This window comes from Hippocampus bargibanti, linkage group LG04, assembly GCF_051943395.1.
Source record: "Hippocampus bargibanti isolate YZ-2025 linkage group LG04, ASM5194339v1, whole genome shotgun sequence".
In the NCBI taxonomy this organism is placed as follows: Eukaryota; Metazoa; Chordata; class Actinopteri; order Syngnathiformes; family Syngnathidae; genus Hippocampus; species Hippocampus bargibanti.
Genome location: NC_142737.1, coordinates 20928994 through 20956918, shown reverse-complemented (window position 1 = coordinate 20956918; position 27925 = coordinate 20928994). Strand labels below are relative to the sequence as shown.

Below are 27925 nucleotides of genomic sequence, written 5' to 3'. Positions count from 1 at the left end.
ACTGTCCTCTCGGACCCAGCGTGCAAGGCACTTATAATGACTTTGACAAACATAATAAACACGAAAATGCCAATTTGCCAGGAGAGAGAGAGGAACAACTCTGTGTCTTTGTGTTGTCATGTCTTTGTTATTTAGTTATTGTTTTTTTTACTTCAAGATGGCGCCGTGAGAGTGACTGCCTTTCCAGCAGCTCCTGTATTTTCTCTTTCTACTTCTTTCTTTCCTTTCCTCTTCATAATAATGCTGCTGTGTTACTTCCGGGTAGAGTGAACGCTGGCGCAAATGGCTGCCGATGCTCACCCGCACAGAAAAAAGTTCTTATCCCGTGACTGTCAAGTGTCCTTGAGAGTTTTGAAAGGCGCTTAGAAATTAAAGGTATTATTATTGTTATTATGACTAAAGGTATATATAAGATCACTGTGTGTTTCTGTGTGTTACTCTGTCAGACAATGACTACTGGAAGCCAGAGGATGACTACTGGGAGGGTGATCCTACTCCATCCGGACCAGCGTCGCAGGTCACAGAAACCCCATACGACTACTGGAAGCCAGAGGAGGGAGATTCAGTGGCTCACGTGACAGAGGATGATTTTGATTGGGACGCACTGAGGAAAGAGCCATCGCCTCCAGTGACGGACACAGATGAAGAATACTGGAAGCCTGAAGAAAAAGACCCCTATAATCCGGTGACAGAAACATTTGAGACATATTGGAAACCGGAAGAAGAAGACCCATCGCACGCAGTTACAGTCAGTGAAGGAGAAGATTGGAAACCAGAGGAAAAAGACCCACCACCTGCGGTGATGGACCCCGACAAAGAATACTGGAAACCCGAAGAGAAAGACCCGTCAGCTCCAGTGACGGACTCCAACGAATACTGGAAACCCGAAGAGACAGACCCATACCCTCCAGTAACGGAGCTTGATGGAGACTACTGGAAACCTGACGAAACAGACCCATTGCCAACAGAGACCGATGACTATGAAATCTACTGGAAAGAAGTAGACCCTACACCTGCGGTCCCGACGGTTTATACGAAGATTGGCACAGATGACAGTGATTACTGGGATTCCACATGTATGTCCTCTTCTTTATTTGTCATTTCCAAGGAATGTCATGTGAGTGGCTTACTGTCCTGTGTGTGTATGTGGGCGAAGAGTGAGAAAATAGTGGGGAAAAAAACTAATTCTAATTCAGGTTAATGCTTTGGGCCCGATTGCTGCAAATTGAAAATCTTATTTTCTCGGGACCCTGTTAATCATGAAGTTTCAGCGTGAAGTTTGATAAGTCTTCACGACTATTCGCAATTAATGAACATGTCTGGTATAGTCTGGCACATAATGTCGGGTGCCGACCACTCTGCTATGATGTAAACATGCTGTGTACTGCAGTCTGTCTCCATATTGACCTTATGACTCACAGGCAACCAGTCCAACATCGAGTCTGACTTTACTAAAAATGAGATAGTATATGCTACATATCACCCCAAAAAATATTACCGGAAGAGAAAATCGATGAGGTTGATGAACAGATCTGAATGTTAAGATTAATTTCAACGTGTTTGAGTAACTGCTTTTGTAATATGAATGTAAAAGCTCATTGACTGCACCTATAAAGACAAATCCAACAATTATATGACCAATCAGTAGATCACACAGACTTGAAAGTGAAAGTGGTGCTGCCTGACCATCTGCCGAAGTATTTTCAGAGTTACTCAAACATCTATCCTGCTGCCGTGCCCAGTGACAAGATACTCTTTCAGGAGATTAATGTGAAGGGTTACTCCTGATGTCAAACTCGTCTCATGCATCATTCTTGACAGCTAGCCTCTAACTTGTAGAGAAGAGCATTTTTGAACTAGTTGCGAAAAAAAGTTAGCTCATTTCTCTATTACCGGTGTGCATCCGCGGGTAAAGAAAAAGTAAACAAAAAATGTTGCCCCAGTCTTCTGTCACAAGTTTGACAATAAGGGTAAAACAAGTGAGTGTGCGCAAGAGTATGTGTGATGCATGTGTCATTATGCACTGTATTAATGCATTGTTCTCTGATAAAGATGTATACAACTTCAGGTCGTCATACACAGTAATTTGGCAGTTCAAATTATTCTAAATATACAACATGAATGTTTATTCAAAGTATTGTTTTATCCAGCGAGTTAAAACTCTTGAGCAATACTTTTTCTTCATATCAAGTTGAGCAGTTAATATCACCAAGTGTACTTTGTAGTAAATTAAATATGCCTGAATATTTTTTAGTGGTACGCTCTTATATTCCTCATATTTGGGAAGTCAATTTTAAGTTTTCCATATGTACTGTTTGCAAAAGTCAATTACATATTGGAAATATGGTCCACATTATCAGTTTATTTACAGAGAAGACTATTGGACTTGTGTAAGGCCAAGTAGGTTTTTGAGTTGACTGAATTACTTATTTTGTCTTTTATCCCTGCAGTTGCAGTGCCAGAGAAAGTTCCACTCCCAGATGGCGAAGAAGTCAGCCCTGAGATAAAAGTGGAAACTCTCACAGGTAGCCGCTGTCACTCAAACGTGCCTGTGAGGTGAAAGGACCACTCATCAATCAGCAGGCGCAGCCTTTCTACTCTAGGCTGACCATGCAGATAGTTTCAATATTGCCTCCATCTGTGTTGTTGAGATGAAAGCTTGTGAGAAAAAATGACTAATGGTAAAAGGAGTCTGTCCTAATTTTAAAACACGAGGGGGTTGTTGCATGCCTCACAGACCAAACTTTCCAGAGGAGTGGGTGTGTTTTTTCTTCGCTCAAGCCTGGGGTCCAATCAGAACATATACTGTTATCACTGTCAATTTAAACCGATTTCAACAAAACAATGTTTATCTTCATCCAAACAGTTGTTGTGGTTGACATTTTATAAATAGCAGAATAAGTCATCCGATAAAATATGAAATGACTTTATGTTCGCTTATCTTTTTCTGTAGAAGAGACGACAAATACTCCACCCTATGAGGACAATTGGTACGATGAATACGACGAATACGGAATGAGTATGTGGCACAGATGCTAATCCAGCCACCCACTCACACACGCACTTGCACACAATGACTTTCCATGACCAAATGTTTCATATGAATCACTGTCTGGACACTAACTTTCCAAATCAGTGTTGGCTTAAATGGTATGACCTTTTCCGACAATTATAGAGACCCAATTGCACCCATAGAGATTTGATTGGTAAAGAAATCAAAATTATACTCCATTTTTTTCAATGTCTGCAGGGAAAAAGGAAGATAAAACGGATGACAAATGGATGGAGAAGGAACGAGAGCGAGCACAAAAAGAAAGGGAGAGGGAACAGAGAGGTAGGACTGCAAACCTTTTCCCTTTTTTCTTCTTTGTTTATCAGCAACATGCCAGATGGCTTAACATACGATTCTGTGCTTGCCAAAGTGAACATGGCCTGTGAACCAAGTGTAAAACTAATAGATAACAGCAGCGTTCCCTCCCGTTGTATCACATGATCCGCATAAAAGAAGACAGATGTGATTTGCCACTATGGAAATGGGTTTTGTCTTTAAGCAACTAGAGTTCTCCTCAATGGAGTACATGGACCTCAGTGGCCCGACATGGATAAACTATGGGGCGTTTTGGAATAAAAGCGTCACATTATTTGAATACATACTTATCTGTCCATTTTCCGATTCGAGGGTGCTGGAGCCTATCGCAGCCATCTTTGGCCAGTAGGCAGGGGAAACACTGGACTTTTTGCCAGCCAATCGCAAGGCACACAGAGACAAAAAAAACAAACCCACATAGGCCCAGGGAGAACATGTAAAATCCAAGCAAGAAGGCCGGGGCTGGAATTGAACCCGGTACCTCCACATAGTGAAGTTGACCAACGAACCACTGGACCAACGATTTTCTCTTACATTCCAAAAAAACGCAGTGTTGGACACACACTTACTATGTTACTCTAGAATTCTAGATAGTGAGTCAGAGCAATTCACCAAAACGGCTGCCGGCACCAATTACAATATTTTATGAGGGCCACTTGAAAGTGGAAAAGGCTTTTATTATAATGGTAATGAGTGCTCAAGAAATTTGGACAGCATCTGATTCTCCTTCACATTCTGTCGACCTCCTCTTTGCCTTTTAATAAATCGAGAAAAAAAACGTGACTGATTAAGTTGTTCGACTCGTGATTACCAACATGCTGAATATACAAAATAAATGGAAGACTGACTGTGTACTTTGAGGCAAGGAGCAATATGGACCACAGAGCGTGTCATTTCGTGCAAAAGCTGTTGCCACTTTCATATGCTTGCCACAATGTGGCAAGCATATGAACCTCTTCAAAAGACCTCTTCAAAATTGACCTTTTCTTCAAACATATGGAAACTGATATTATTCCCATTCTCCAAGGTCTAAATTAGCTAAATATACCAGTTATTGTGATCTTGGACCTTGGCTATGCCTGCCTCAAGAGCCATGTAATTTCATTGTTGACGTTTTTCAAAATCGCTGCAAAATTTGGGATATTATGTCCTTATTTTCATTGTAGCTCTCCAGAGGTTGATGCTATAGCATTGAAAGTGATCCCAAATGAAGGCTAATAAAAATTTCTTGAATATGGGGGTAAGCACAATAAAACTCATGAACACCTGTGTAAATCTTAGCTAATTTTAATGCACAAACAGCTGGGACACTACAAAAAAATCAGTTTTGTAGTATGATAGCACTGCACTGACACATATATTGCATAAGAAACTGTCAGATAGGATGTTACTAATACATGTATTATCACTTGTTCAATGGCGCTTTTTTTGATACTGTCAAAAAAAAATTCCTGGGGTACTCCACAACTTGTAGTAAGCAGCTTCTTTGCTCTGGGTCAGTTGTGACCTGAGTTGCAAAGTCACTCATTGGTTTCATCATTGGTTTCACACCTCTCTCAGCCACATCATTGGTCACTTTCACTGACCTCACAAACTTCTGTGCATTCCTATAGCTGTCATTGTCTTTCCAGGTGTCAGCAGGAGTAGTGAGCCAGTCACATTTCACTCGAAGAGCATCAGACAGAACGTGAGACTCTGGCCCTACCAGGTCTGTGAGAACTGTAGCTGCCTTGATGACAGGAAACACTAGCTTGCCTTTCCTGTAACTCTCAGGTTTCTCTGTTTCTGACAGCTTGACTGCGAGCTTCCCTTTTGCAGACTTGGTCATGCTGGCATGTGAACTGAACAATGTCACTAGTTCCTTACTAGTCAGATACCAGCGGTGGTTGTTCATTTTCTTGAGAACAGAGGTTGCCAATTTCATAGTCATACTGCTTGTATTACAGTATGTTCTTCATAAGCTGGAGGTCATGGATAGGTGCAGCAGCTGCAGATGTGGTCACCCAGCGGCTGGTGTAGAATAAGGCCAGGAACTTGTTCATCCTCTCCAGCTTGAAGATAGTGTCCGTGTTATATTTTAGTTGATTGGAAAACATTAGCATCTTCATCCAGTAAATGTTCCTGGCCATCCAGCGGACTTGGTGAATGGCACCTGGCTTGGCCCAGTGGATACCTCGATGAGGTTCCTCACCAAGCAGGATCAGGCACAGCTCTGCCACCTCTCTGTAATCTGCCCTCGGACTTGCTTCCTCAAGGAAATTGCTTAAGACTGCAATTGTGCTTGTCTTCTTCTGTTTCAAGTCTTGTTCAACTAGGCCCAGAACTCTTGGGCAGTCCTTAACCAACTTGTCCCACTTCTCTTTCACAGCCTCCCATACACTTCCAATTATTACCTCTGATATGTGATGGCGACAAGCGAAGTAGAATACCCTTTTGCCTAGTTTTTCTTCAATAAGCTTCGCTGCACCCTTGTTGATTCCACTGTTGCTTGCTGTGGTATCAAATACCAAGCCTACAATGTTGTCTGTGAGACCCCATGTTTCTATCAGTTCCGATGTAGCATTACACTGTTGAATTCCTGTGGAACTTTCTATGAAGGGCACACCAAGCAGCTTCCCTTCTTCATACTGTGGAGTACCAGAGACGAGCACTGCAAGACTTTCCACTGGGTATCTTTCACCAAGAACATCCCGTAGAAGTTTTCCATCCCAGTGCAGTGTGCAGTAATCTGGCAGACTTTCCTTGAAGTTATTCATGTAACTTTGGCACAGGTTATGACGAGTGTTTATCCTATTTCGTCTTGTAGTAGAGGCTGATATAACAAAGTCATCAAGATCTGCACCTCCCGCCTTCAACACTGCAGACACCATGGCTGTAGTCTGGTTGTCAGAGAGTGACAACCGATCTGCAGTGCTACAAATCTCTTCACTGGTCATAACTGAGTGTGGAAAGTGTAAGGTTATCGTACTTGGTTTTGATGAACAGCTTGGTGTTGTCTCAGTGTATTCTGAAACCTCACTAGTACAAGAGCCTTGACTGTTCTCTAGATCTTCATCACTTGAAAATTTCCCAACTTCTGCTTCTGCAGCAGTCACTGATGATGACATTCTCTCTTCTCTTTCTTCGCGGAAGCTTTTCTCTCTAGACTTATTCTCAAATGCCTTATCATGACCTGACATGTGTGCCAGGTGAGTGGTCTGTTGGTCCAAGTAGAAATGGACATCCTCTTCCTTGGTCTCCTTTGTGTGCAGCCTGTTGCTTCTTATCTCCTCCACAACATCCTTTGTTCCAATATCAAATAAATTGTCTAAGTCCTTCAGAAAGTTAGCTCGTTTCTCCCCCTCTGGTTTGTTATTTCTTCCCTTGTGTTTAACAATTTTCCTGTACTTTTCATGGAGGCTCATGAAACTGTTGACTGCATTTGGTCTAGTTAGTGTTTTCTTGCCATCCTTGCCATATTCCAGAATGGCAAAACGACATCCACTGTATCATGGGCTAAAGACCTATTGTCACTGTTGGGATTATCATTCCGCAAATGCAGGAAATACTGGAACACCTAGCGATTAGTCGGAAGTTGAGAGCCTCTGATGCTGGAGCTGGGTTGCCCAATGAGATACACATCACTGAATGACCTTGTGGCAGGAGTTGCCACCTTTCTTGTCTTTTCAGTTGGTTCATCCCGTTCACTTGTATCGCTGACCACTTTCCCACAGCGTAGTTGTCTTCCATATGCCATGCTGTCAGCAGTTCACAAATCTAAACAAATCAGCTTTCACTTACAATCTGAAATGAAGAGATAAAACAGTGATAATAAATTATATACATGCATTAAGAGTAACATTTTTGAAATAAAGTTATGTATTATATGATGCCATCCTTTCCAAGCATAAAAAATATATGTTTGTGCATTAAAATTAATTAAAATTTACAGAGGTGTTCATTTGTTTACTACCATATGTAAGAAAATGTTATTAGCGTTCATGGTACCACTTTCAATGCTATAGCATCAACCTCTGGAAAGCTACAATGAAAATAAGGACATAATATCCCAAATTTTGTAGCGTTTTTGAAAAACTTCAACAATAAAATTAAATGGCTCTTGAGGCAGGTATAGCCAAGGTCCAAGATAATAACTGGTATATTTAGCTAATTTACACCTTGGAGAATGGGAATAATATCAGTTTCCATATGTTTGAAGAAGGTCAAGGTCAATTTTGAAGAGCATCGCCACATGCTCCGATCGAGTTGGCAAACAGGATTTGATTCATGAACTCACCAACACATTTCTTGATTCAATTAAAAAAAAATATGACAGTCCCTGATATCTTACTGTTCATATTGTGACCTCATAAAACCACACTGACACCTAAAACTTGATCAGCAAGACATTGTGAGCGAGGCTTCAAACAGATGCGTGGTCACTGAGCTTGGAGTGTCACAGAGTGTCATCATCGCGTTGCAATGGATGTACAAAGAGACTGGAAGAGAAATGCATATATGTGAAAGTGCTTGTAAATACATCTGAAAAATCTTAACGTTGCCATTCAGCTCTTTGTCAGTCAACAGCAAGTTGAGGAATAGAAAACTGAGACAATTAACAGTTTCGCATGCAGTGAAATAATCGAAACACGTCAATTCAAGTTCACCAAAGTTTATTGTCGATTTATGGTTCATCTTGAAAGTTCACCAATGAGTCAAATATCCCCAACTTTGTGTGAGTAATGTATGTGCTTCACAGTCATTTTTGCCATTTTAAACGATGTCAAAGATGTTTGCTCAGACAGTTTGAACAAAGGCTTGAACACTGGAAGATTGTCCTTCACTGCCGGCAGGAGGCACAGTTTTCATGAAGCCACTCTGTGTGCGCTTCTCGACTGATACCCGACCTCTGCAGTCCCTGCCAACCTTTTTATAAATAGTACTAATTAAAGTGATACAGTGATTAGTAAAACACACCCTTCGGTATTTGAATACCCCGCCCCTGGACACCCCATGGACATCTCTCCAAGTCGCCCTCTGGTACAAGCACCAACATCCATAACAGAACATAGGCATTTTAATGGGTGGCCTTTCCATGAACTGATACATTTCTAACCTGGCTCATGAGCTCTTCTCATACAGGAGTGTACCAACTACTCCCTTCCGCCCTGTACTGTACAAAGTATTCACAAATACTCCCTTTGCCCAAGGCTAGATTTCTTACTCAAGGATGATAGCTTAACAGCCTGGGTCTGTTCCCACCAAAGCGAGCCCAAATTCTCTGCGCTCCTTTGTGTACTGGCCTTGTGGTCACACATATTCGGCCAAGCAAGCATTCCACAAGATGAAACTTTTAACATAACTTCTATTCTGTCTATTCTCTATCAAATGATCAAATGGTTCCTATGGATCCTAGTGGTTTATTATCCGTATATGTTTGACACACATCCATCAACACGACTACCAAATCTTGTGCTTTTATCACAAAATGAACATCTTTGTAATATATTGGGCTAAGACGCTATGATGAATCAGCATTTGATTTCGGCTCACTTCAAGGAAAACAACGTAAACAACTTAACCTTACACCATGCATGCACAGAAGAATTCTTTGACCGTCTCCAAAATTGTCAAATTAGACCATAGAAATAGTTATACATTATTTCCCACTGGATATTTTACAGTTGTTTGAGGCAATATTTGTAAAATTATGAATGCATGTTAAGTTCATCAGATGATAAAAACAATACATAGTGCATGGCAGTTCTTAACCACCAAAGACAACATCTAAACATACTTTGGATTGTCAAATGAATAGCTGGGTAATACTTCCTTCAATATCAACATCACATTCTTGTCTTTGTCAAAGCATTGTTTAAAGAATGAAATGATAAACTCATCAAAACCTACAAATGAGAAAATTCCCAGCACAAGATTCAATTAAAATTTGTGTTTTAAAGTGCACTTTGAACACAGCAACGTTCCCCCCTTTTCTTATTTTTTTTTTTCTCTTTTTCATGGGGACTTTTTGCATCGCTCATTATTAATATGAATAATGTGCAAAAACAGTCCTGATTTCCTCCTGATGAGTACTTGGTTAAGTAAGCAGAATGGAGATTTGGGACACATGCTGCGGAATTTCTTTCTTAAGACTGTTTTTCTGACCTATGCCAGAGAGAGCACAGAAACTGAAGGAGGCTGAGGAGCGAGCCAGGAACAGACCACGTGTCTACAAAGAACCAAAGAGTGAGTCAAATTTCGTCCACAGTCAGGGAAACTTTGTGTTAGTTTTCTCTTTTAACTGCATGACTATTCATTCTATGTACGTATATGCTGTGTGTGTTGGTATCAGAATGTCCTCCCTTGGGAATGGAGTCCCATCGGATCGAGCCAGATCAGCTTTCCGCCTCTTCGATGTCTCAGTATGACTTTGCTCCTCAGAGGGCACGCCTCAACATGCAGGTACGCATCAATCGTACTGTGCAACCAGCTCAGGCATCACTACTCCACACTTCTGTTTGGAAACACACTTGTCATCAGACCCATACTACCAAATAATTAACGCAGACTCCATGAGAGTATTTGTTTTACTAGACCATCTGAAGAGAGTTGGGGTGTTCATTTGAGATGGATGTTTTTTTCCCCCTCATGACATGTTAGATTGATTAAAATGATATTTTTAAAACTTAGATTGCCAGAAAGACAGGAGGCCATAAGATTAGGCACACCCTCACAATGTCAAATCAATTCCAAAATACTGTATTGCATTTTGTACTGTATACAGCTTCTTGTTTCTGGAGGTGGCAGTCCAAATGACAAACAGCAGTTATATTGCAGCAGAAGTAGGACACCAGTGGGGAACTGGTGTCTTGTGTGGAAAAAAAAAGTCTCACGTATAACTCAACAAAGGCTTTACAGAAACCTTGACTTGTCCAACTGGCTCCAGGGCTCAGATGATGAAGATAACCCTCGAGGCGGAGCATGGTGCGCAAACTCAGAGGACAAAGTCCACTGGTTTGAGATTGATGTTCGGACTGAGACTGAGTTCACGGGAGTCATAACTCAGGGTCGGGACTCGCTGAATGAGTGAGTCACTAAAACACAATACTTTCTGTTCTCTTCGTTTGGGCCTCCTTGAATTTAAAGATGTCCCTTATGTCTTTGCAGGAGTGACTTTGTGATGTCATACTTCCTGGCTTTCAGCAATGACAGCAGGGAGTGGACAACCATCCATGATGGATATGCTGACTGGGTGAGCTCACCATAAAGGATGTGACTTTTTCAAATCATACCATCTTCTGCATCGTTCCACTTCTCAAATCCCATTTTTCCTTTTATTTTTCCAGCTGTTTTTTGGAAATAGTGATGGAGACACTCCAGTCTTAAACCAGCTGGCGGAACCTGTTGTGGCCCGTTACATCAGAATAATTCCTCAGAGCTGGAATGGCACATTGTGTATGAGATTAGAGATTCTGGGGTGCCCATTGCCTGGTGAGTATAACACACATGCGTATACCAATTTGCGCTGTATTCATATCATTCTGCTCCGCTCACACAGATCCAGATGTATTCCAATACAGGCAAAATGAAGTGACTCCAGTAGATTATCTGAAGTTCAAGCATCACAGCTACTCAGAAATGGTTGCAGTGAGTATCTCATTAAAACTAACCTTCAAATAAAAATACATGACTGGTAAATTATGTTTTTCCCCCCCCCGAATTGAAACAGTTTGCAGCCTTAACATGTGAGGGACACACTTTCATGCAATCTTCCCAGAAGATAAAGAATTTGTACATATTTTATATACTACTTTCAACACCCTAAATTTTGTGTGGCTGAAATTACAATGGCAAAGCGGTTCCATCTCACACAATTTAGCAAGAGTTCACCCCAGCTCCATACACCGCCGGGTTAATGTCAAAATTGTGTTTTACAATAATACAGACGTTTTCTTTTTTTTTTTTTTTACAATTCTATATTTTCTTGGGGACAAAGAAGAAAAGTGTAAAGATTCTCTGTCGACAAAATGCACAAAATGGAGATGCTTTTAAAACCCAGTCAATATAATTCAAAATATGTCCCACCTTACCCCCACAAAAAAAGACTGTGGAAAAATAAATATTTTGCTTTTCTAATTGAACTGAGATTAAGCCAGCCACTGCCAATCTGGATGAGGTAAACACCATGCACCAATATATCTAGCTTTCAACAACGGGAGCGCTCACAAGTTTTCAACTTGGAAGCTACTGTGTGAAGATTTTATGGATTTTGAACGAGTTGCAAGCGTATGAGGAATTGACACAGTGAAAACAAAACACAGTGACACTGTGTTGCTTTCTATCTGCTGTCCAGCTTATGAAGTCAGTGAATGAAGAGTGTCCCAAAATCACCAACATTTACAGTCTGGGCCGTAGCTCCAAGGGACTGGACATCATGGCCATGGTGATCTCTGGAAATCCCTCAGAGCATGAAATAGGTGAGCACCCGTGGCAGAAAATAGCCTTTTAGTGTCTCATGTTAAAAGTTTAAGTCTTGATTTCCAGCGGTTCAAAGGGACTCAATTTAATGATTGGTTCCCCTCTCGTTTCTTGTTTGTATAGATAAAGACCAAGTTGTGTCAGTAATGTATCACCTGTTTGGCATTTTGTGCAGGGGAGCCGGAGTTACGCTACACGGCGGGTCTCCACGGTAACGAGGCGGTGGGCCGGGAAATGATCCTGCTTCTCATGCAGTACTTGTGTAAGGAGTACAGAGACCGAAACCCTCGAGCGCAGCGATTAGTGGACGGAATTCGCATCCACTTGGTGCCCTCGCTCAACCCTGATGGACACGAAGAAGCCTTTCAAGCTGTGAGCTTAGAAAGAAAATCAAGAAGAGATGCCTTGGCATGGTGGTGAATGATGGTCCTTTGATTGTCCATGTCCTGTTGCTTTATGTCTGCTGTAGGGCTCAGAGCTGAGCGGATGGACTACCGGACACTTTACCAATGATGGATTTGACATTTTCCAGAACTTTCCGGATCTAACCAGCATCCTATGGGATGCAGAAGAAAGAGGCCTAGTGCCCAAACTATTCCCCAACCATCACGTTGCCATACCTGACAACTTACTACATAACAGCTCTGTAAGTGTCATCGTTTTCTTCAAGAAACAAAGGAACGTAGCAGTGGTTTGTCCGTCAGGGCCGGTAAAGCCTTCTCTGGTGAAATATGTTTGGCTGCACATTTATATACAGTATATATGTATATTCGTCAGTCTAATCTGCCTACGGCTGTCATAATTAGAAGTGCCGGCCTTTTGTACTGTACATTCACGTAGGTGTCCAATTGACTAGTTTGGCCCTGACACTCCTGTTTGTTCCCAGATTGCAGTTGAAACCAGGGCCATCATATCTTGGATGGAAAGCCACCCATTTGTGTTGGGGGCAAACTTTCAGGGTGGTGAGTCTTTTGTGGCCTACCCTTATGACAGTTTACATGCCAACAAGCCTGCTGAGAACATGCCCCACAGCCGCAAGAAGAGACAGTATGACCTCACGCCTCATTGTTGGACGTCTTTTTTCTTTGTGCCTCTTCCTCATTCAAAATTATTTCACACAGGTATGAAGAAGAGAGTTTTGATGTGTCTGAGTGGGGACACGGATACCAAGAGGAACCGGATCAAGACTGGGGAAATAGAGGCTATTCGGAGCATGAGTGGAGAGGACATGGCTATGACCACAGTAATGGCTATGACCAGGGACGTGGTTATGACCACGGGCACAGTCAAGGCTATGATCACAGCCAAGGTTATGACCACGACCAAGGTTATGACCACGACCAAGGTTATGACCACGACCAAGGTTATGACCGTGGCCAAGGCTATGACCACGGTTACGATCCCAGCTACCATCAGGGTTACGGCCACAGGGAGGAGGATGATGATAGAGAGAGAAGTGGGGGCTACCATTACGCTGAGCCTGAGGAAGACCTGCGAGAGATCGCAGATGAATCCCTCTTTAGGTGGTTAGCCGTGTCCTACGCGTCCACACATCTAACCATGACACATAACTACCACGGGTCCTGCCACGGAGATGTCACCGCAGGGGCGCACGGAATCATCAATCGAGCCAAATGGAAGCCAATCACCGGAAGTAAGTACAGACCAGTAGGTCTGCACATTTAACGTTTCGTGCAAGCACGCTCGATCTACAGTTTCAATTACGTGTCTCTAGGCATGAATGACTTTAGCTATCTGCACACCAACTGCTTGGAGCTGTCTATTTTCCTGGGCTGTGATAAGTTTCCACATGAGAGTGAACTGCAGCGAGAGTGGGAGAAGAACCGAGAAGCCATGCTCATCTTCATGGAGCAGGTTGGACCCACACACTGACAACAAACTACAGTACTTGGAATTCATGAGGTTCTGAAGGAAAGATTGGTCTGGGCCAGTGAGTTCTTCTCTGCGCCAAATACTGTACGAACAAAAGCGCATTTATTTGGGCAATTAGGTTTCAGTCTCAATGTGTTGCTATGTCAATCGAATCTGTCCAAGGCCTCCAGAATCCGTAGTGCTGACCAATGTAATTTTAATGATGAATTTAAACTCTAAATTGTTTTGTATTGTTACAGTAGTATACAAAAAGACACACCTGTGTGATTATGAGTTATACTGAAACAAAATAAAAACAACCTATCTCTGTCACAAATTCAACTGTTTTTGTGCATAGGTTCATCGTGGAATTCGAGGCATAGTTAAGGATGAGCAGGGCAACCCGCTTGCAAACGCCACCGTGTCTGTCGAGGGGATAAACCACGACATCACCACAAGTCAGAACAAGTGCACACATTGTATGTGATGGACAAATTTGTGTTTAAAAGAAACATTTGTTCCCTTCTGTCTCACTGTAGCTTCAACCGGAGACTATTGGCGACTGCTAAACCCTGGCGAGTACCGTGTCACGGCAAAAGCGGATGGCTTCTCCTCCGTGACCAAACTTTGTGTGGTAGGTTACCAGTCAGGAGCGACCACGTGCAGCTTCAATTTAGTCAAGTCCAACTGGGACCGCATTAAACAGGTGAGCCCATCAGGTGACCATGCGACACAGTGGTTCTTTGGCATCAAACGAAGAGACAACTCTATTCTGTCATTTGCCCGCAGATTTTGGCTCTCCATGGCAATAGACCAATTCGCCTGGTTAGCCATGGTAACACCATAGTGCAGCCCCCGGTTATCAACAGCAATGGCCGGGTGGTTAATGGGAACAGTCGGACCTCACCAAACGTACAGCAAAGCAGGGAACACTTGAGGAGACTTAAAATTGCTCGCATTCGCCGTCTCCGGCAGCAAAGGTTATTGTTGTTGAAATCAACGACAACCACCACTACGCTGCCACCAACAACTACCACAGTTGCTACCACGCCGGGGTCCAGCACGCCCTGGTATGAGTCATGGCAAATCGGGGAGGGACAATCATCAACGCCCGGTGACTTCACAGACTCATTCCTGGACTACAATTACGAGTACAAAATTGATGATTATTAAAGCAACCTCACTGCACTCATAGGCGTCAAGTTCTCCGAACTGCAGCACAACAATCCAGAAATAGTTCCCTCAAACAAGCTGTACAGTTCAGTTTAATCTGCTCTGCTTGATTTTCAGTGAACTAAATGCAGTCTGTGACGTCCTTAGTTTGACATCACAGACACACACGTCAGTGTGGCAAAAGCTCTCTCGTAGACAAGGAGAAAAAAAACACTCGTAGATTTCACAAGTAGACATGCAAATTCAACATGTTGTGCTTAATTTATTTTTGATATTCTTCACAAATATTTACAGAGGAAATGCAACTGAACAGAAGTGACGCAAAAGCGAAATGCTTGGTGGCTTTCGAGTCAACAATGTTCATGTATGCAATGTAAATCTTCAATAACTGTATATGCTATCACACTTAGAAATGATTCTTCATTGCCAATTAATCACATTTTCTGTGTTTGTGCTGCATCTTTCTGACACAATATCCAGTGTTTTTATACAAGACTTTTTATTGCAGATGCGCATTAAAACATTTGTTTAATTCAAGATGTCATTATTTACAGTTTCATCCTCCATAATTGTATGTTACTGAAAAGATGGCTGGTACATCTCAGTTGGAAGTTGTTGGGAAAAAAAAGAATTCAGCCATAATGTAGGTAAACCTCACAATACTGTCATGCTCAATACGTATGAGACTCTCGAACACCTCTCAGTGGCTGATGTTCATCTCGGTCTCCTCGTCATCACCGGCAGAAAAGGCAGAGAAACTGATCGGCTCGCATTCAAGAGTGCGCAGGTTGACAAGGCATGCCGTTTGGGTGATGTGGAATATTGGCACAGTCACCAAAAGGATTTCCTGGCCATCAGCATCTGTTGAAATGAAAGCACGGCTGATTCACACACAGAATTTTAAATTATATACCAGTATATATGGATATTACAGTGATACCTTGACTCGCACATTCAATGTTGTTCTGTGACCAAATGTAACTCAAATTCTTTATCTGATTTATGGCTGACTATGTCGATGACCGTCAGTAGGTTGTCATCAAAAAGCCGAACTTAACACATCTTTTTCGATTGAGATTTTGCTTTTTCTTGAATAAAATGCTGAGTTTTCACAGAACAGTAATACCATCACATTCTTCTCAAAATATGTGGCATGAATATCAAGATGTGAAATTTGGTCCACAGCGTTCAAACGTACGACATAACTGCCAACCTCTGACACCAAAAAAGCCTAGTAATATGCCGGGATCCAGGAGCCGCAGGCCCCGGTCAGTCCAGGACCAAGTCTTGGTCAGGGGGAGAGGGGCCCCCTAAAGCCAAATGATTTTTAACTTTACAGCTACTTAAAATGAGGCTAAAAACACCATACAAATGTTGATCAACATCAAAGATATACTTCTTCTTTTCCTTTCGGCTTTTCCCTTCAAGGGGTCGCCACAGCGAATCAGTGTCCTCCATCTTCAGAGGCCAAACTTTTACGTCGGATGCCCTTCCGGACACAACCCTCTGTATTTATCCAGGCTTGGGACCGGCACAATAAGACACAGGCTTGTGTCCCCATGAGGCTACAGAAGAAGCAACTCAATGAACTTAATCAAAGATATACTTAAATATAAATTTACAAAATGCCCATATTTCAACTTGTCAATCATGAAAATATCATGTCTCCCACCTCTGAAAGCAAACATACAACCCAGTGTAATAATTTACACAAGGTAACAAGGATTGTTAAAATAAATGACTCACAATTGATATTAATCATGTCAAATCACATCTTTGACCACAAATTGTTTTTGATGTCAGCTAAGATCCACAAAATGATGCTATCTAATACTAGTGACAAACGATACAGTACTAAAAAGCTCAAATAATATCCTGTGACTAAAGTGTCCTTGAGAGATAGCGTTTATGTTGAAGGAATTGTTTCGATCACATTTTATGCAGTATATACTGAACCTGAGTCCTTATTAAACCACATTTGCTCATTAAATAAAATACATCACTGTGTATAGAATGATGTCTGTCCCTGATTCCGCCATGTCCGAGAGAAAAATCTTGCCGACACACATTGCAGTTCACGTAATTTTCATCTTTTCTTGACCGAAGTATAACTCCTGGAAGTATTCCTCACGAGACGGCTATAGTTCTCTTTTAAATTTCACTTTTTGTTGTTTTTTTCCGGCAGATGCCATTACATGACAATGATAAAAACGATGTCAACTCTCGAGTCTTGATTCCAGGAATGTCCCGCACGCACAATTCATCTAAAGGAAGCTAACAGCTGGGACTGTGCCTATCGGCTGTTCTAAATTTTAAGACCATAATTTTCATGAAGAAACGCGGAATGGGATCATGAAAACCGTACTCATTACGGCAACACACACAAACCTGTAAGGCGCTTTGACTCAAATACTGGAGCATTCCCGCTGAAGTACACATGTGGACACTCTTCCAAGATGAATGGATCTTTCATGTAAAATGGGTAACAACCTAATGGAAAATCCAGATATTGTGTGAGTGATTAGAAAGAGGTCATCTTGATAATTCTACAAATTGCAAAGAGCCATCACACCAAGTGTATCCGGAGCTGTTGGAGCGAGGTGGCGTAATCGCAATGTTTCTTCCAGAATCTCCAGATGATTGTTCATGCTGCTGTAGCGCACAATGTCACTGACATTCTGACCTGAGGTGCCCAGGAACCTGGATAGAAGAAAAACATTGCTTGAGACTAATCACAGGGGCCTCTTGCAGAAGTGGTACAAGAGGGAAAATCCCACGAGGAAAAGCTAGAGCAATTTATATAAAAACTCATGTGACATTAAATCACAACACCCACACATGCGGGTCATCTAAACATGCTTTACCAGTTGTGATTAAAGGACAGCCGACGTCTCCGGACAAGTTGTGTCCATAATTTGTAAAATGGCTTCAAATGACTTCTATTGAGCTTATTTTACAAAGATTCCACCGCATATAGCTATATTTTACGTTTTAAGACTCGCGCTGAATATTCCGGAAGTCTTGTTTGTGAGTTGGTGACGAGTCCGTACGTGACGTCACTGAAGAAACGCCCCGACCGAAAAAAAAGGACACATTGTAGCAGTCCTTCCATCACGTCAACGCTTGTTTGGTCTGAAAACCTTGTGTTGCACCAGAAAGAGCCAGAAGAGGGCGTCCAAGCTCCATGTAAGGAATTTATCAGCCTGTGGAAACGGGCTGATTCATTCCTCACAGGAGCTCGGTGGCCATTTTCTGCCTCTTTTTGGGTGAGACATTTCCCCTTAATGTTGCCTCATAATGTTGTTGTCCTTTAAGCAACACATGGAGCATTTCAAAGATGCTTTTCATTAGCCGTGGCCCATGTATGACAACTAATGCGACACAAACTTTGGGGAAGAGCGAAGAGTGATACGCAATGGCCGCACCTGTGTTTATTGTGAATATTACTTAGTTTGTTCATCTAGATCAGGCGTCGGCAACCCGCGGCTCCGGAGCCGCATGTGGCTCTTTCACCCCCCTGCTGCGGCTCCCTGCAGCTTTAGAAAATAAATAATGAGTATTTAATTCAATGTATATTATTTTAGTTCGTTCGTTTTTAAAATTCTAAATTTGAAGATTATGGTGATTATAAATAATACAAAATAAAACGTATTCAATTTTTTGTCGCTCATAATATACGTCACAACCATCGACAGTGGACGTATATCCGGTCACAACCGCCAAATTGCGCACCATTTCTTGAATTTTTCGACCCCCAGGTCGGCCAACTATGGATAAATCTAAGAAAAGAAAAGTGTCTGAAGAAAACAGAACGTTTAATGATACGTGGGCAGATTTGTTCGCCTTAAAAACAGACATCGCTCACGCCTGACAGACGACAGCTTACAGTCCTGTGTGAAGATGAAGTTAACGTCATACAGCCCTGATGTGAAGAGGCTGTGCGCTGAGGTGCAGGAGCAGAAATCACATTAACCAGGTGATATTGTATTTGCCCTTTTGCAAATATTCGTTTTTTTCAAATAGACATTGAGTATTATATTTGAAAGTAATCTTCAACCCAACGTCTTTTTTTCGGAGTTTAAAATGTTTTTGTTGCGTGCAGAAATGTATCGATGAGAAGGTTTCTTCAGCCGTCATCTGTACAAAAGTGAAGGTTTCGGTGAAGGTTCAAATGTCAGAAAGAAAGAATAGCGAACGTAACCAATAATTCTCAAGATTCTAAAAGGAGAGGAGTAGCAGTACCGTACATTGCAGGAGTTTCTGAAAAATTACAAAGAGTCCTTTGGCAACATAAAATTCCTACTTATTTCAAACCGATAAACACGTTAAGGCAAAAATTAGTGCATCCAAAAGATAGGCTACCAAATGAAAAACAAAGTAATGTAGTTTATTCCATACATTGTAAGAATGAAAATTGTAAAGAGCAGTACATTGGGGAGACTCAACAAATTCTCAAAAAAAAGACTTTATCAACATCGCAGGGATAATACTAGTGGGCCTCAATCGGCAGTACATTTGCACCTAAAAGCTACTAACCACTCATTTGACGACAATGAGGTTAAAATCTTAGCGAAAGAACATAGATGGTTTGAAAGGGGGGTAAAAGAGGCGATTCTTATAAAACAACAAAATCCTTCATTAAACCGGTCTGGTGGTGTGAGGTTCAATTTGGATCGTTCATACAATAGCCTGCTCAGGCAAAACAGGTTCGGCAACTTTCGCAATGCTGATGAGGGTCGTTATGCTGATGAGGTGATACCGGGGGGAGTGGGTGTAATAGGCCAATCGTTAGTCAGGAATGTAGGAACAATCAGTGGGGCCACAGGGGGGGGTCCCGCGCCTCCCCCAACCTGAGAGTAGGGACCTATCATAGCTGTGTCCGGCGCCACCAGGTCTGGACATTAGGGATATATAAATGGGGCCGATACGACCAGTCAGACTTTAGTTCGCTGACGAAGCCTCTTGGATAGGAGGCGAAACGTCCGAAACCTTCACTTTTGTACAGATGACGGCTGAAGAAACCTTCTCATCGATGGACCACTCCTGTACGACTGAGAGCTTACACAGACGTGCAGAAATGTAATTTCGCTACTCTGTAACAGTTGATTGATTCATAAATCTTCTTTTCCTTTCGGCTTTTCCCTTCAAGGGGTCGCCACAGCGAATCAGTAACCTCCATCTTCAGAGGTATGATATGCAACACACTAGTTTGTTTATGCATATTGTGATGTCACGAGAGGCTGGGTCCTGGAGGGCAAATACATTCCCCTAAGATGGCTTCACCCAGAGAGTTTTGGCCCCATCTGATGGAAGGCAGCAATTCAAACCCCACACCTGCGGCTGATCACGGCTTGATTGGCAAGCAAGGCTTTTAAGGCAGAGGGCCTCTGAGTGTGGAGGCGGGCGAAACAAGCTCCATTGCTGTGTGCTGTGGAGAAACTGATTGCTGCATGGAACTCATTGCCAGTTGGGACCATACGGCAGAACACTGGATTTGGACCCTTGCTAAAGGTGGCTAGGCTACCTGAGAAGGACATCAAGAGGGGTGAGGCCTAGAAACACATGGAAAAGAACTCTGCATTCAGTTTCACCTCAGAAGAGACTTTATTGTGATTTAAGTATTGGAAGAGACGCTATTCTTGCCTTTGTTGCTTGTGAATTCCCCCTGAAACCCCCTATTAAAATATTTGTTTGCATTCAAACCTGTCACCCATTGCGCTCCTTGTCCTGTCCCGCTGAGAGCTAGCCTCTCATGACATTACAATATATAAAGGTAAAATCCGATGATGAAAAGATGCAGTGTTGTCTTCATTTTAAATGTCAAAAGGATTTTGTGGCTCCCCGTGTTTTCTTTTCTGTGGGAAATGGGTCCAAATGGCTCTTTGAGTCGTAAAGGTTGCCGACCCCTGATCGAGATGTATTAATATTTTGCACTAATTCAGAATGATCCCTTGTTTTTACTCTAACCCATCGGGTTTTCAGAAGACTGTGATAGTAAAGAATAATATGACAGCTTCCTTGAAGGGCTGATTCAGCTTTATTATTTGCCTTTTTAGGAAGAGATGCGACTGGTCCACAATGTGAGCAATACTGGGAAAGACCGTCCAGACGTTCAAGGATCCCAAATCAGGGGAAATGTGGTGAGCCAATTCCGATTCCCCTGGCCCCCAAACGCTCTGTGCTAAACAACTCGATGAGCCCAAGCCTCCGAATGACACTGACGTCTACCAGTCTGCATATAAGTAAGCAGAATGTGCTGAACATGACGGATACTGAGATGGACCATATTGCTTACTTTCTTGGGCATGACGTACGAGTTCATATTGAGTTCAATAAATTTATGAAGATGACGACGCAACTTGCCAAGATCAGCAGATATTGGCGGCAAATACATTTGGTTCGAGGTCATTGGGTCTAACATTTTTTATATATCTACAAAGTGTCCTTGAGAGTTTTGAAAGGTGCTTATAAATGAAATGTATTATTATTATTGTAATAAAGTAAAAAAAAGTGTTCATATTCATCAGTGGTGCCAGAGCTTTCTGCAAAGGATTAGGTAAAGTAAAACTGTGTGGAGGCCGAGCAACCATTCAGGATTTAGTTGCTTTCTATATATGTTCATGGTGTTTGTTGCCAGTCACCTTGTTGTAAATAGTGTGTTTTATACACACACACATATATATTATACACATATCTACACACAAGCGTGGGTGATGTCTGTCCCCCATTATTAGCTCGGGTCTTCTACCAGATTCCACAATCACTTTTACGCTTGTCGCAAACAAGGCCGAGACAATTATTCCATATTTTACTGAGGAATATGTGCCGATTTCCACTTGCTCTTGGACGTGATGGCCATCTCTTCAACGTTCGTTTTTTTGCGAGTTTAATTGTAGAATTAGGCGAGATAGGACCACACATGGGTCATGCAGCCAACGGTGCGTCTGGACATACATTTTGACGCCTAACACAACTGTGGGAGTGAGGTGTTTCTGCCTCTCAGAACACCTCACTCCCACAGTTGTGCGCTCAAAATGTATTTCCAAGTGTGGCCACGGGTCTGCTGCTCTCTTATGGTGTAAAATAGGATAGCCTTTTTGGTCCAGCTCAATTTTATGCTGTCGTCAACAGTGATGGACGGACCGCGCATGGATAATCTTTTTGCCCGCCGTTGTAGGTCACTGATATTGGCACACAGGCCACACTTGGCTCCCCAGGACGGATATAGTTAGACTCCAGTGCTTTCTTGAACTAAGTTGCTTATAGCTTTCACAAGATAAGGCATTCGCTTTTCCAAAATTGAAAGCGGGCATTTGTGTGTGTGCGCGTGCGTGTGTGTTGGTCCTCACTTCACTCCGTCTACAGTAGCCTGGTAGGGGTTAGATGCCAGCTGCAGCGTGGGGTAGACAGAGGACAAGGGGAACATGCAGCGATGAAAAGGCTGCTGAGGCAGTGTGTAGTTGGTGGGGTCATACTGGCCAGGCATCACATCCACTGGGACCGAGGTCTTGAATGGAAGGGAGATATATACATACAATTTGGTGACAAACAAGCAGCTTGAAGATGAACACCCATCTAAAGGTCTTTGGGAGGGAGTAGACTGACCACTAGCTGAAACAGCAGCTCGTCCAACAGGCGAATGGCCTCCACGCTGCCTGCCTGGGTCTTTTTGGTCAGGTATTTCGCCTAGACACACAATCAACATGAAGACTGAGCTAATAAAGCCCGTGACATTTAGACACATTAAATATCCTCTGACACTCACACACACAAAGTGGAAAAAAAACTACATGCAAAAACACAAAAGGGAATCTGTGCTATGGTAGGGCCCACCTGGCACTTAAAGTCCAGTCATGCACGCTGTAGGTACATCTAATTAGAAGTCTATAATGTCTTAGTTTTTACTTCTGGACACTTCACTGTGAACCGGACTTGATCCAGTGAATTTTTCATTATCGTAGGAGGATGGCAACCTCAATGCCAAACTACGTGTAATCTCGCCGGCAAGATCTGAAATCATGCTTAACTCACCTTGGTTGAGCCATCCTTGTCCTGTGTGCTTTGACTGAGGAGGTTTCCCGCCATCAAGACCCTCGATATTGTTGCCGCTCCACTCTGCTCCCCCAGGTCACCAACCTGACCTGTTACCATGTCAACCAGCAGCTGCAGGCCTAGCATGCTGTCTGCATGATTGCTACCGAGACCCAAACCTGAGACGAGCAGCACAAATCTGTGCAAAAACAATGCTTTTATTGCATTTTTTTGTATAGATGGTCTTTGTTTTGAATTTGAAACAAGGGGGAAAGCTTCCGTTCAGATTGAATGAAGACATTGGCTTTTCACAAACGGTTCTCTATTCAAGCATTACCAGATCAACAAAATCAGGAGACTGTAACACAGCCATGCTGTTTGGACTGAAGACAGTACCACTGAAGAAAACAAGAAGCAGAGCTGGAGGTAGCAGAGATGAAGATGTTGAGGATCAGGTTGGATAGGATCAGGAATGATTATTTCAAATGGACAACTCATATTGGAGGTTTTGTAGAGAAAGTCAGAGAGGCCAGACTGAGATGCTTTGGACCTGTCCACAGAAGAGAGTGAATGTACAGCTAACGTCAGATTTACGACCACGACCTCCAGACCCTATTTTTTAAATTTTTATTCTACGCCTGCCACCGCAACGCGGTAGCCGGCCGGCAACGTGGATGTCAATTTTGGCCGGCCAGCCAGAATCTCACTCTCGCACAGAAATCGACCGTGTGATGGCACCAGAGGGGGGAGTCGTCGAGTCATTTAGCCTCCAAGTCTCTATTCGACATTTTGAATGGATTTCGATTTACGACCATTTTGACTTCCGACCATTTGGTCGGAACGGAACTCGGTCGTAAGTCGGATGTTAGCTGTATTGGAAAAAGGATGCTGAGCCTTGAACTGCCAGGCAGGATGTCGAGAGGTTTATGAATGTTGTGAAAGAGGAAAAGAAGGTAGCTGGTGTAAAAGAAGAGGATGCACAAAACAGAGTTCGATGGAGGACACAGATTCTCTGTGGCGGCCAGTGAAGGGAAAATCCCAAAGGAAAAGAAGAAGAAAGCCTGTAATAGTCCAAACAATGGGTACATTTGCAATCTACAGCAGTAAAATTGAAAAGCGGAGTTAGGGATGGGGGGGTTGAAAAGAAAGATATTGCATGCACAAAAATGTTTTAGAAGAATACCGTATGCAGTGCAAAAGTATCAAATAAACAATCTAGTTATGAGCATATATGCAGATTGTATTTTTTGTACTTTTTCACTCTGTCCTGATTAAAGAAGAAACTAATCAAGTATCGCCTGTTATTACAGTAAAGTCTCGTTATACCGATATCGGATATATCGATAGTCCCGGTTATATCGATACTATTTCTATGCACGCACGGAGAAAATTACATGCAAACAGGGTCGGATATATCGATAGTCCCGGTTATATCGATATTTTTTCGGACTCCCTTGAATATCGATATAACGAGACTTTACTGTAACTGTACAAAATAGACAGACACCCCTCCCTCACCGCAAATTTTGGTGTGTCAAAGGAGGAACTGCACACAATTTATAAGATACTGTACATAACTCAATGTGCATCGCTTGAAATCTCCTAAAATTACTTTAACATCGCCAAAATTCACATGGGCATCTCTTCTTGTGCTTCAGTTTCACTCAGCCATACCTGCTTTTTTTTAACAATAATAATAAAAGAGATTCATACAGAGCCTGTCAAGTCAACAGGGATGCTTAAAAATACAAAATAAATATATCAATCCGTTTTCTGTCCCGCTTACATTTATAACATTTGCATTGTGAACGATCATGGCGTTGACATATGAATGAATGAATGAATGAATGAATATATGAGCAAAATGTAGTTGCAGAACAGCGCACAATGCTGGATGTGACTGAATTGTTCAGAAGCATTTGGCCATCTTGCTCGGTTTCATCAGGATTTATAGGTGAGCCTTTTTTGTGAGTTTACCTGTCAGAGTTGAGTGCAGGTCTTACACTCTGTGCAGGGAGATCAGCCGTGCAAAAGTCTTCCACTGTGAATTTCCCATCACTCTTCTCAGCTCCATATACGGCAATAACGCTACCTGAAGTAAACAACAATGAATGAAGTCCATCTATCCCTGCATTTTCAACACCACTTATCCGGAACAAGGTGGCTGTGCTGGAGTCAGCAGTCAATCGCAAGGCTCAGAGAGACAAAACGACCATTCAGACCAACACTTGGTATGAACCGATCGCAGGCTACCGCTCATAAGTCAGTCAAGTGTACCACAATACCATCAGGGAGGTACTTCATCAGTTTATATGACAACTAGCAAAATGCAAAAAGCCTCTTACCCGTGACACATTGATCTCTGTTAATTTTGCCCTCCAGTTTAATCCTCTGCAGCTCATCTTCTAAAATCAACTCATCTGTGTCACTGATGTATTTGACTCGTGGAGGCTGCGGCAGCAGGTTGTGCTGTTGGCAACCAAATACAGAAAAATAAGTAAGAGAATCATTTCACTTACATCTGGTTTATAGAGTGCTAGTGCATTCGAAAAGTCTTAACATCGCTCCATTCTTTCTACATTTAGTTTTCCATCTTACGAATCTTCTTCTTTTACTTTCGGCTTCAAGGGGTCGCCACAGCAAATCAGTGCCCTCCATCTTTAGAGGTTTGATCCGCATGTTAGTTTTGGCCAAGCTTTTACGTCGGATGCCCTTCCTGACACAACCCTTTGTATTTATCCGGGCTTGGGACCGGCACCAGAAGAGATATGTGCCTCTGTGGCTACAGAACATCTTACGAATAAATGTTATAAATTATTATTCCCTCAAAAATACTATACTGTGGTGCCTCTACTTACGAACATCTCTTCATACAAAATGTTCAAGTTATGAAACACCTCGACAGGAAAATATTGTCTCGAGTTACAAGACGAGAGGTAAAACCCACTTTTGAGAGAAAAGGAACTTAAAACGTGCAAAAACAACGAGGACGCTCACAAGTTAAATGACCATTGTTATTATTCTTTACTTCATTCTTTGTTTTTGCATTATGCACAATTCTCATTTATTGTGCAATAATCTAAATGTCACATGTATTTGTTCCATATTTTGATGCTTTTTTTGTATGAATTTTGGGGGGCATGGAACAGATAAGTTCAGAAATTTCTTCCAGAATCAATTAATTTCATAAGTCGAGGTGCCACTGTACACAACATTCTATAATGATAAACTCTTGACCCTCTTGCTGATTCACGCTATTGTATCCTAATTATTATTTTTTATTACGTTTACAGTATTCTCCAAAAACGTTTTACCGCCGTCAATGGGGATGTTTGTTGAATTTTGAGGGAAATTTATTTCATCAATAAGGTTGTGTAATATATTAACATGTAAAAGTGAAGCACAGGGAATACTTTCTGAGTGTAGCAGGTGGTGAATTGATCTACAACTAACCTCCTCATATCACAAAAGCAAATACACTTCTAATATTTGTGTCAATATTTTATTTTATATTGGGAAATCACTGAAAGCATGCCATGGATATGCATTGGAAGTCTCCAGCAAAAGTCACGAGATTTAGGGAAAAAAATTAACACAATTCATCACCTGGGAAAACGAGATGGAGTGACAATGACTTGAAAGGATTGACTTCTGAAAAGTATTCTTCTCATTCATATAAGTAGGACCATCTATTTTCTTTAGCTATACACACTGTGACTGGAAGATAAAGCATCTTAAAGGACTTTGAAGTTCTGTTTGTGATGAAGTGTAGGGAAAGAGATGCCCATTTCACGGTAAGATCAGAGCATTGTCATCAAATGGTGAGTATAGTTTTGCTTTGTTTGAATGCCGCTGTGGCGATGACCATTATGTGTTTGGGAGCCTTTTACTGAGTATCTTAATCTTTATTAAGTTCATAGAGTTGCTTGTTCTGTAGCCACAAGGGGACACAAGCCAGTGTCTTATTGTGCCGGTCCCAAGTCCGATACAGAGGGTTGTGTCAAGAAGGGTATTCGACGTAAAAGCTTGGCCAAAACAAACATGCGAATAAAACCTCTGTACATGGAGGACACTGATTTGCTTTGGCGACCCATTGAAGGGAAAAGCTGAAAGGAAAAGAAGACTAACCTCCTCACTGATCTCTTTTAGGATGGATGGCTGCAAATCCATGCGCTTAAACAGTGTTCCCACAATGCAACATTGTTCCCCAGCTTGAAGATCACACAGTTTCCGGACAGGCACATCGGATCCTATGCACAAAACAAACCACCATTATGGCAAAAGTGTATACATACAATAAAGATTGAGAAGTGATCGTGCACTCAGTCATACAATACATACCCCACTTTTGTTCGGCTTTTTCTGTGAGTAAGGGCCTCATCTGGAGGAGTCGCGCTGCATAAATATGAGCATACTGACGACTGAAACTCCGCTCCCCTACACCGAAGCGCTCGAAGCAGGGATGATAGGCCGGGGAAGCTCTCTCAAACACGGGCGCTTGGTCCTCGGTCGGGCGGCAGAGAAGAGAGGAGCCGTCCCTCGTGGCGCTCAGGTCGGAGAACATGGTACTATTACGTCGTTACAAAAAGTTGGAATGAAGTACTTTATGTCGTCATTCGGTAAATGGACATCATATCATTTTCGATTAGCAGCAAAACCTCAAACTAGCTAAAATTAAAACGTTTTGTTCAAGAAAGAAATGAAGGAATGTGAAGCTCTTACCTTGGCTGTCTTATAATATTAATATTAAACCCAAATAAAAAACGCGGCGAAGGTACATTTGTTGTTATTACAGCGCAAATTTGAGAGCGACTTCCCGCGAAATGCCCGCTCTACCAGAAATGTTTTTGAATTGTGAAAATTCACGTCAAGTAATCGCTGATTGCTAGATCACGCGAATTTAAACCCAGTAAATTGTCTGCTACTGTCTAAAACCTGTAATGCGTAACGGTACACTTTTACACCACTGCAAATCATACACTAAAAAGAAATCTTTGAGCCCGACAACAATTTGGTAATCTTTCG

The 27925-nt window shown here is 42.1% G+C and overlaps 3 protein-coding genes across 4 annotated transcripts in view; 1 reads left to right on the top strand and 2 right to left on the bottom strand.

Moving 5' to 3' along the window:
* aebp1b (AE binding protein 1b) overlaps window positions 1-15406 on the top strand; it is a 19643-nt gene extending 4237 nt beyond the window's left edge. The window contains exons 4-22 of the mRNA XM_088994661.1: window positions 447-1076; window positions 2451-2525; window positions 2954-3019; window positions 3251-3334; window positions 9521-9592; window positions 9699-9808; window positions 10293-10432; window positions 10514-10598; window positions 10693-10837; window positions 10905-10993; window positions 11700-11823; window positions 12000-12196; window positions 12294-12470; window positions 12711-12871; window positions 12946-13478; window positions 13560-13699; window positions 14055-14154; window positions 14236-14402; window positions 14486-15406. Of these exons, the coding sequence (XP_088850787.1) occupies window positions 447-1076; window positions 2451-2525; window positions 2954-3019; window positions 3251-3334; window positions 9521-9592; window positions 9699-9808; window positions 10293-10432; window positions 10514-10598; window positions 10693-10837; window positions 10905-10993; window positions 11700-11823; window positions 12000-12196; window positions 12294-12470; window positions 12711-12871; window positions 12946-13478; window positions 13560-13699; window positions 14055-14154; window positions 14236-14402; window positions 14486-14869 (3479 nt within the window). The 3' untranslated portion in view covers window positions 14870-15406. The remainder of the gene's footprint in view (window positions 1-446; window positions 1077-2450; window positions 2526-2953; window positions 3020-3250; window positions 3335-9520; window positions 9593-9698; window positions 9809-10292; window positions 10433-10513; window positions 10599-10692; window positions 10838-10904; window positions 10994-11699; window positions 11824-11999; window positions 12197-12293; window positions 12471-12710; window positions 12872-12945; window positions 13479-13559; window positions 13700-14054; window positions 14155-14235; window positions 14403-14485) is intronic.
* LOC148899426 (uncharacterized) lies at window positions 4593-9514 on the bottom strand. Its single transcript, XM_088994662.1, has 2 exons — window positions 7698-9514; window positions 4593-7150 (listed from the first exon to the last, which is right to left on the bottom strand). The coding sequence occupies exon 2, from the start codon at window positions 6769-6771 to the stop codon at window positions 5308-5310; it is 1464 nt and encodes a 487-aa protein (XP_088850788.1). The 5' UTR covers window positions 6772-7150; window positions 7698-9514; the 3' UTR covers window positions 4593-5307.
* On the bottom strand, window positions 15112-27925 carry pold2 (polymerase (DNA directed), delta 2, regulatory subunit). Of its 2 annotated transcripts, XM_088994664.1 has the most exons (11): window positions 27623-27925; window positions 27242-27468; window positions 27029-27150; window positions 25246-25369; window positions 24878-24992; window positions 22901-23099; window positions 22475-22555; window positions 22219-22376; window positions 17442-17569; window positions 17258-17359; window positions 15112-15730 (listed from the first exon to the last, which is right to left on the bottom strand). In XM_088994664.1, exons 2-11 carry the CDS (start codon window positions 27462-27464, stop codon window positions 15570-15572), a joined length of 1413 nt encoding a protein of 470 aa, XP_088850790.1. In that variant the 5' UTR covers window positions 27465-27468; window positions 27623-27925; the 3' UTR covers window positions 15112-15569. The 2 variants fall into 2 exon arrangements, with proteins under 2 accessions (XP_088850790.1, XP_088850791.1); XM_088994665.1 differs by lacking the exon at window positions 27623-27925 and having other exon boundaries at window positions 27242-27616.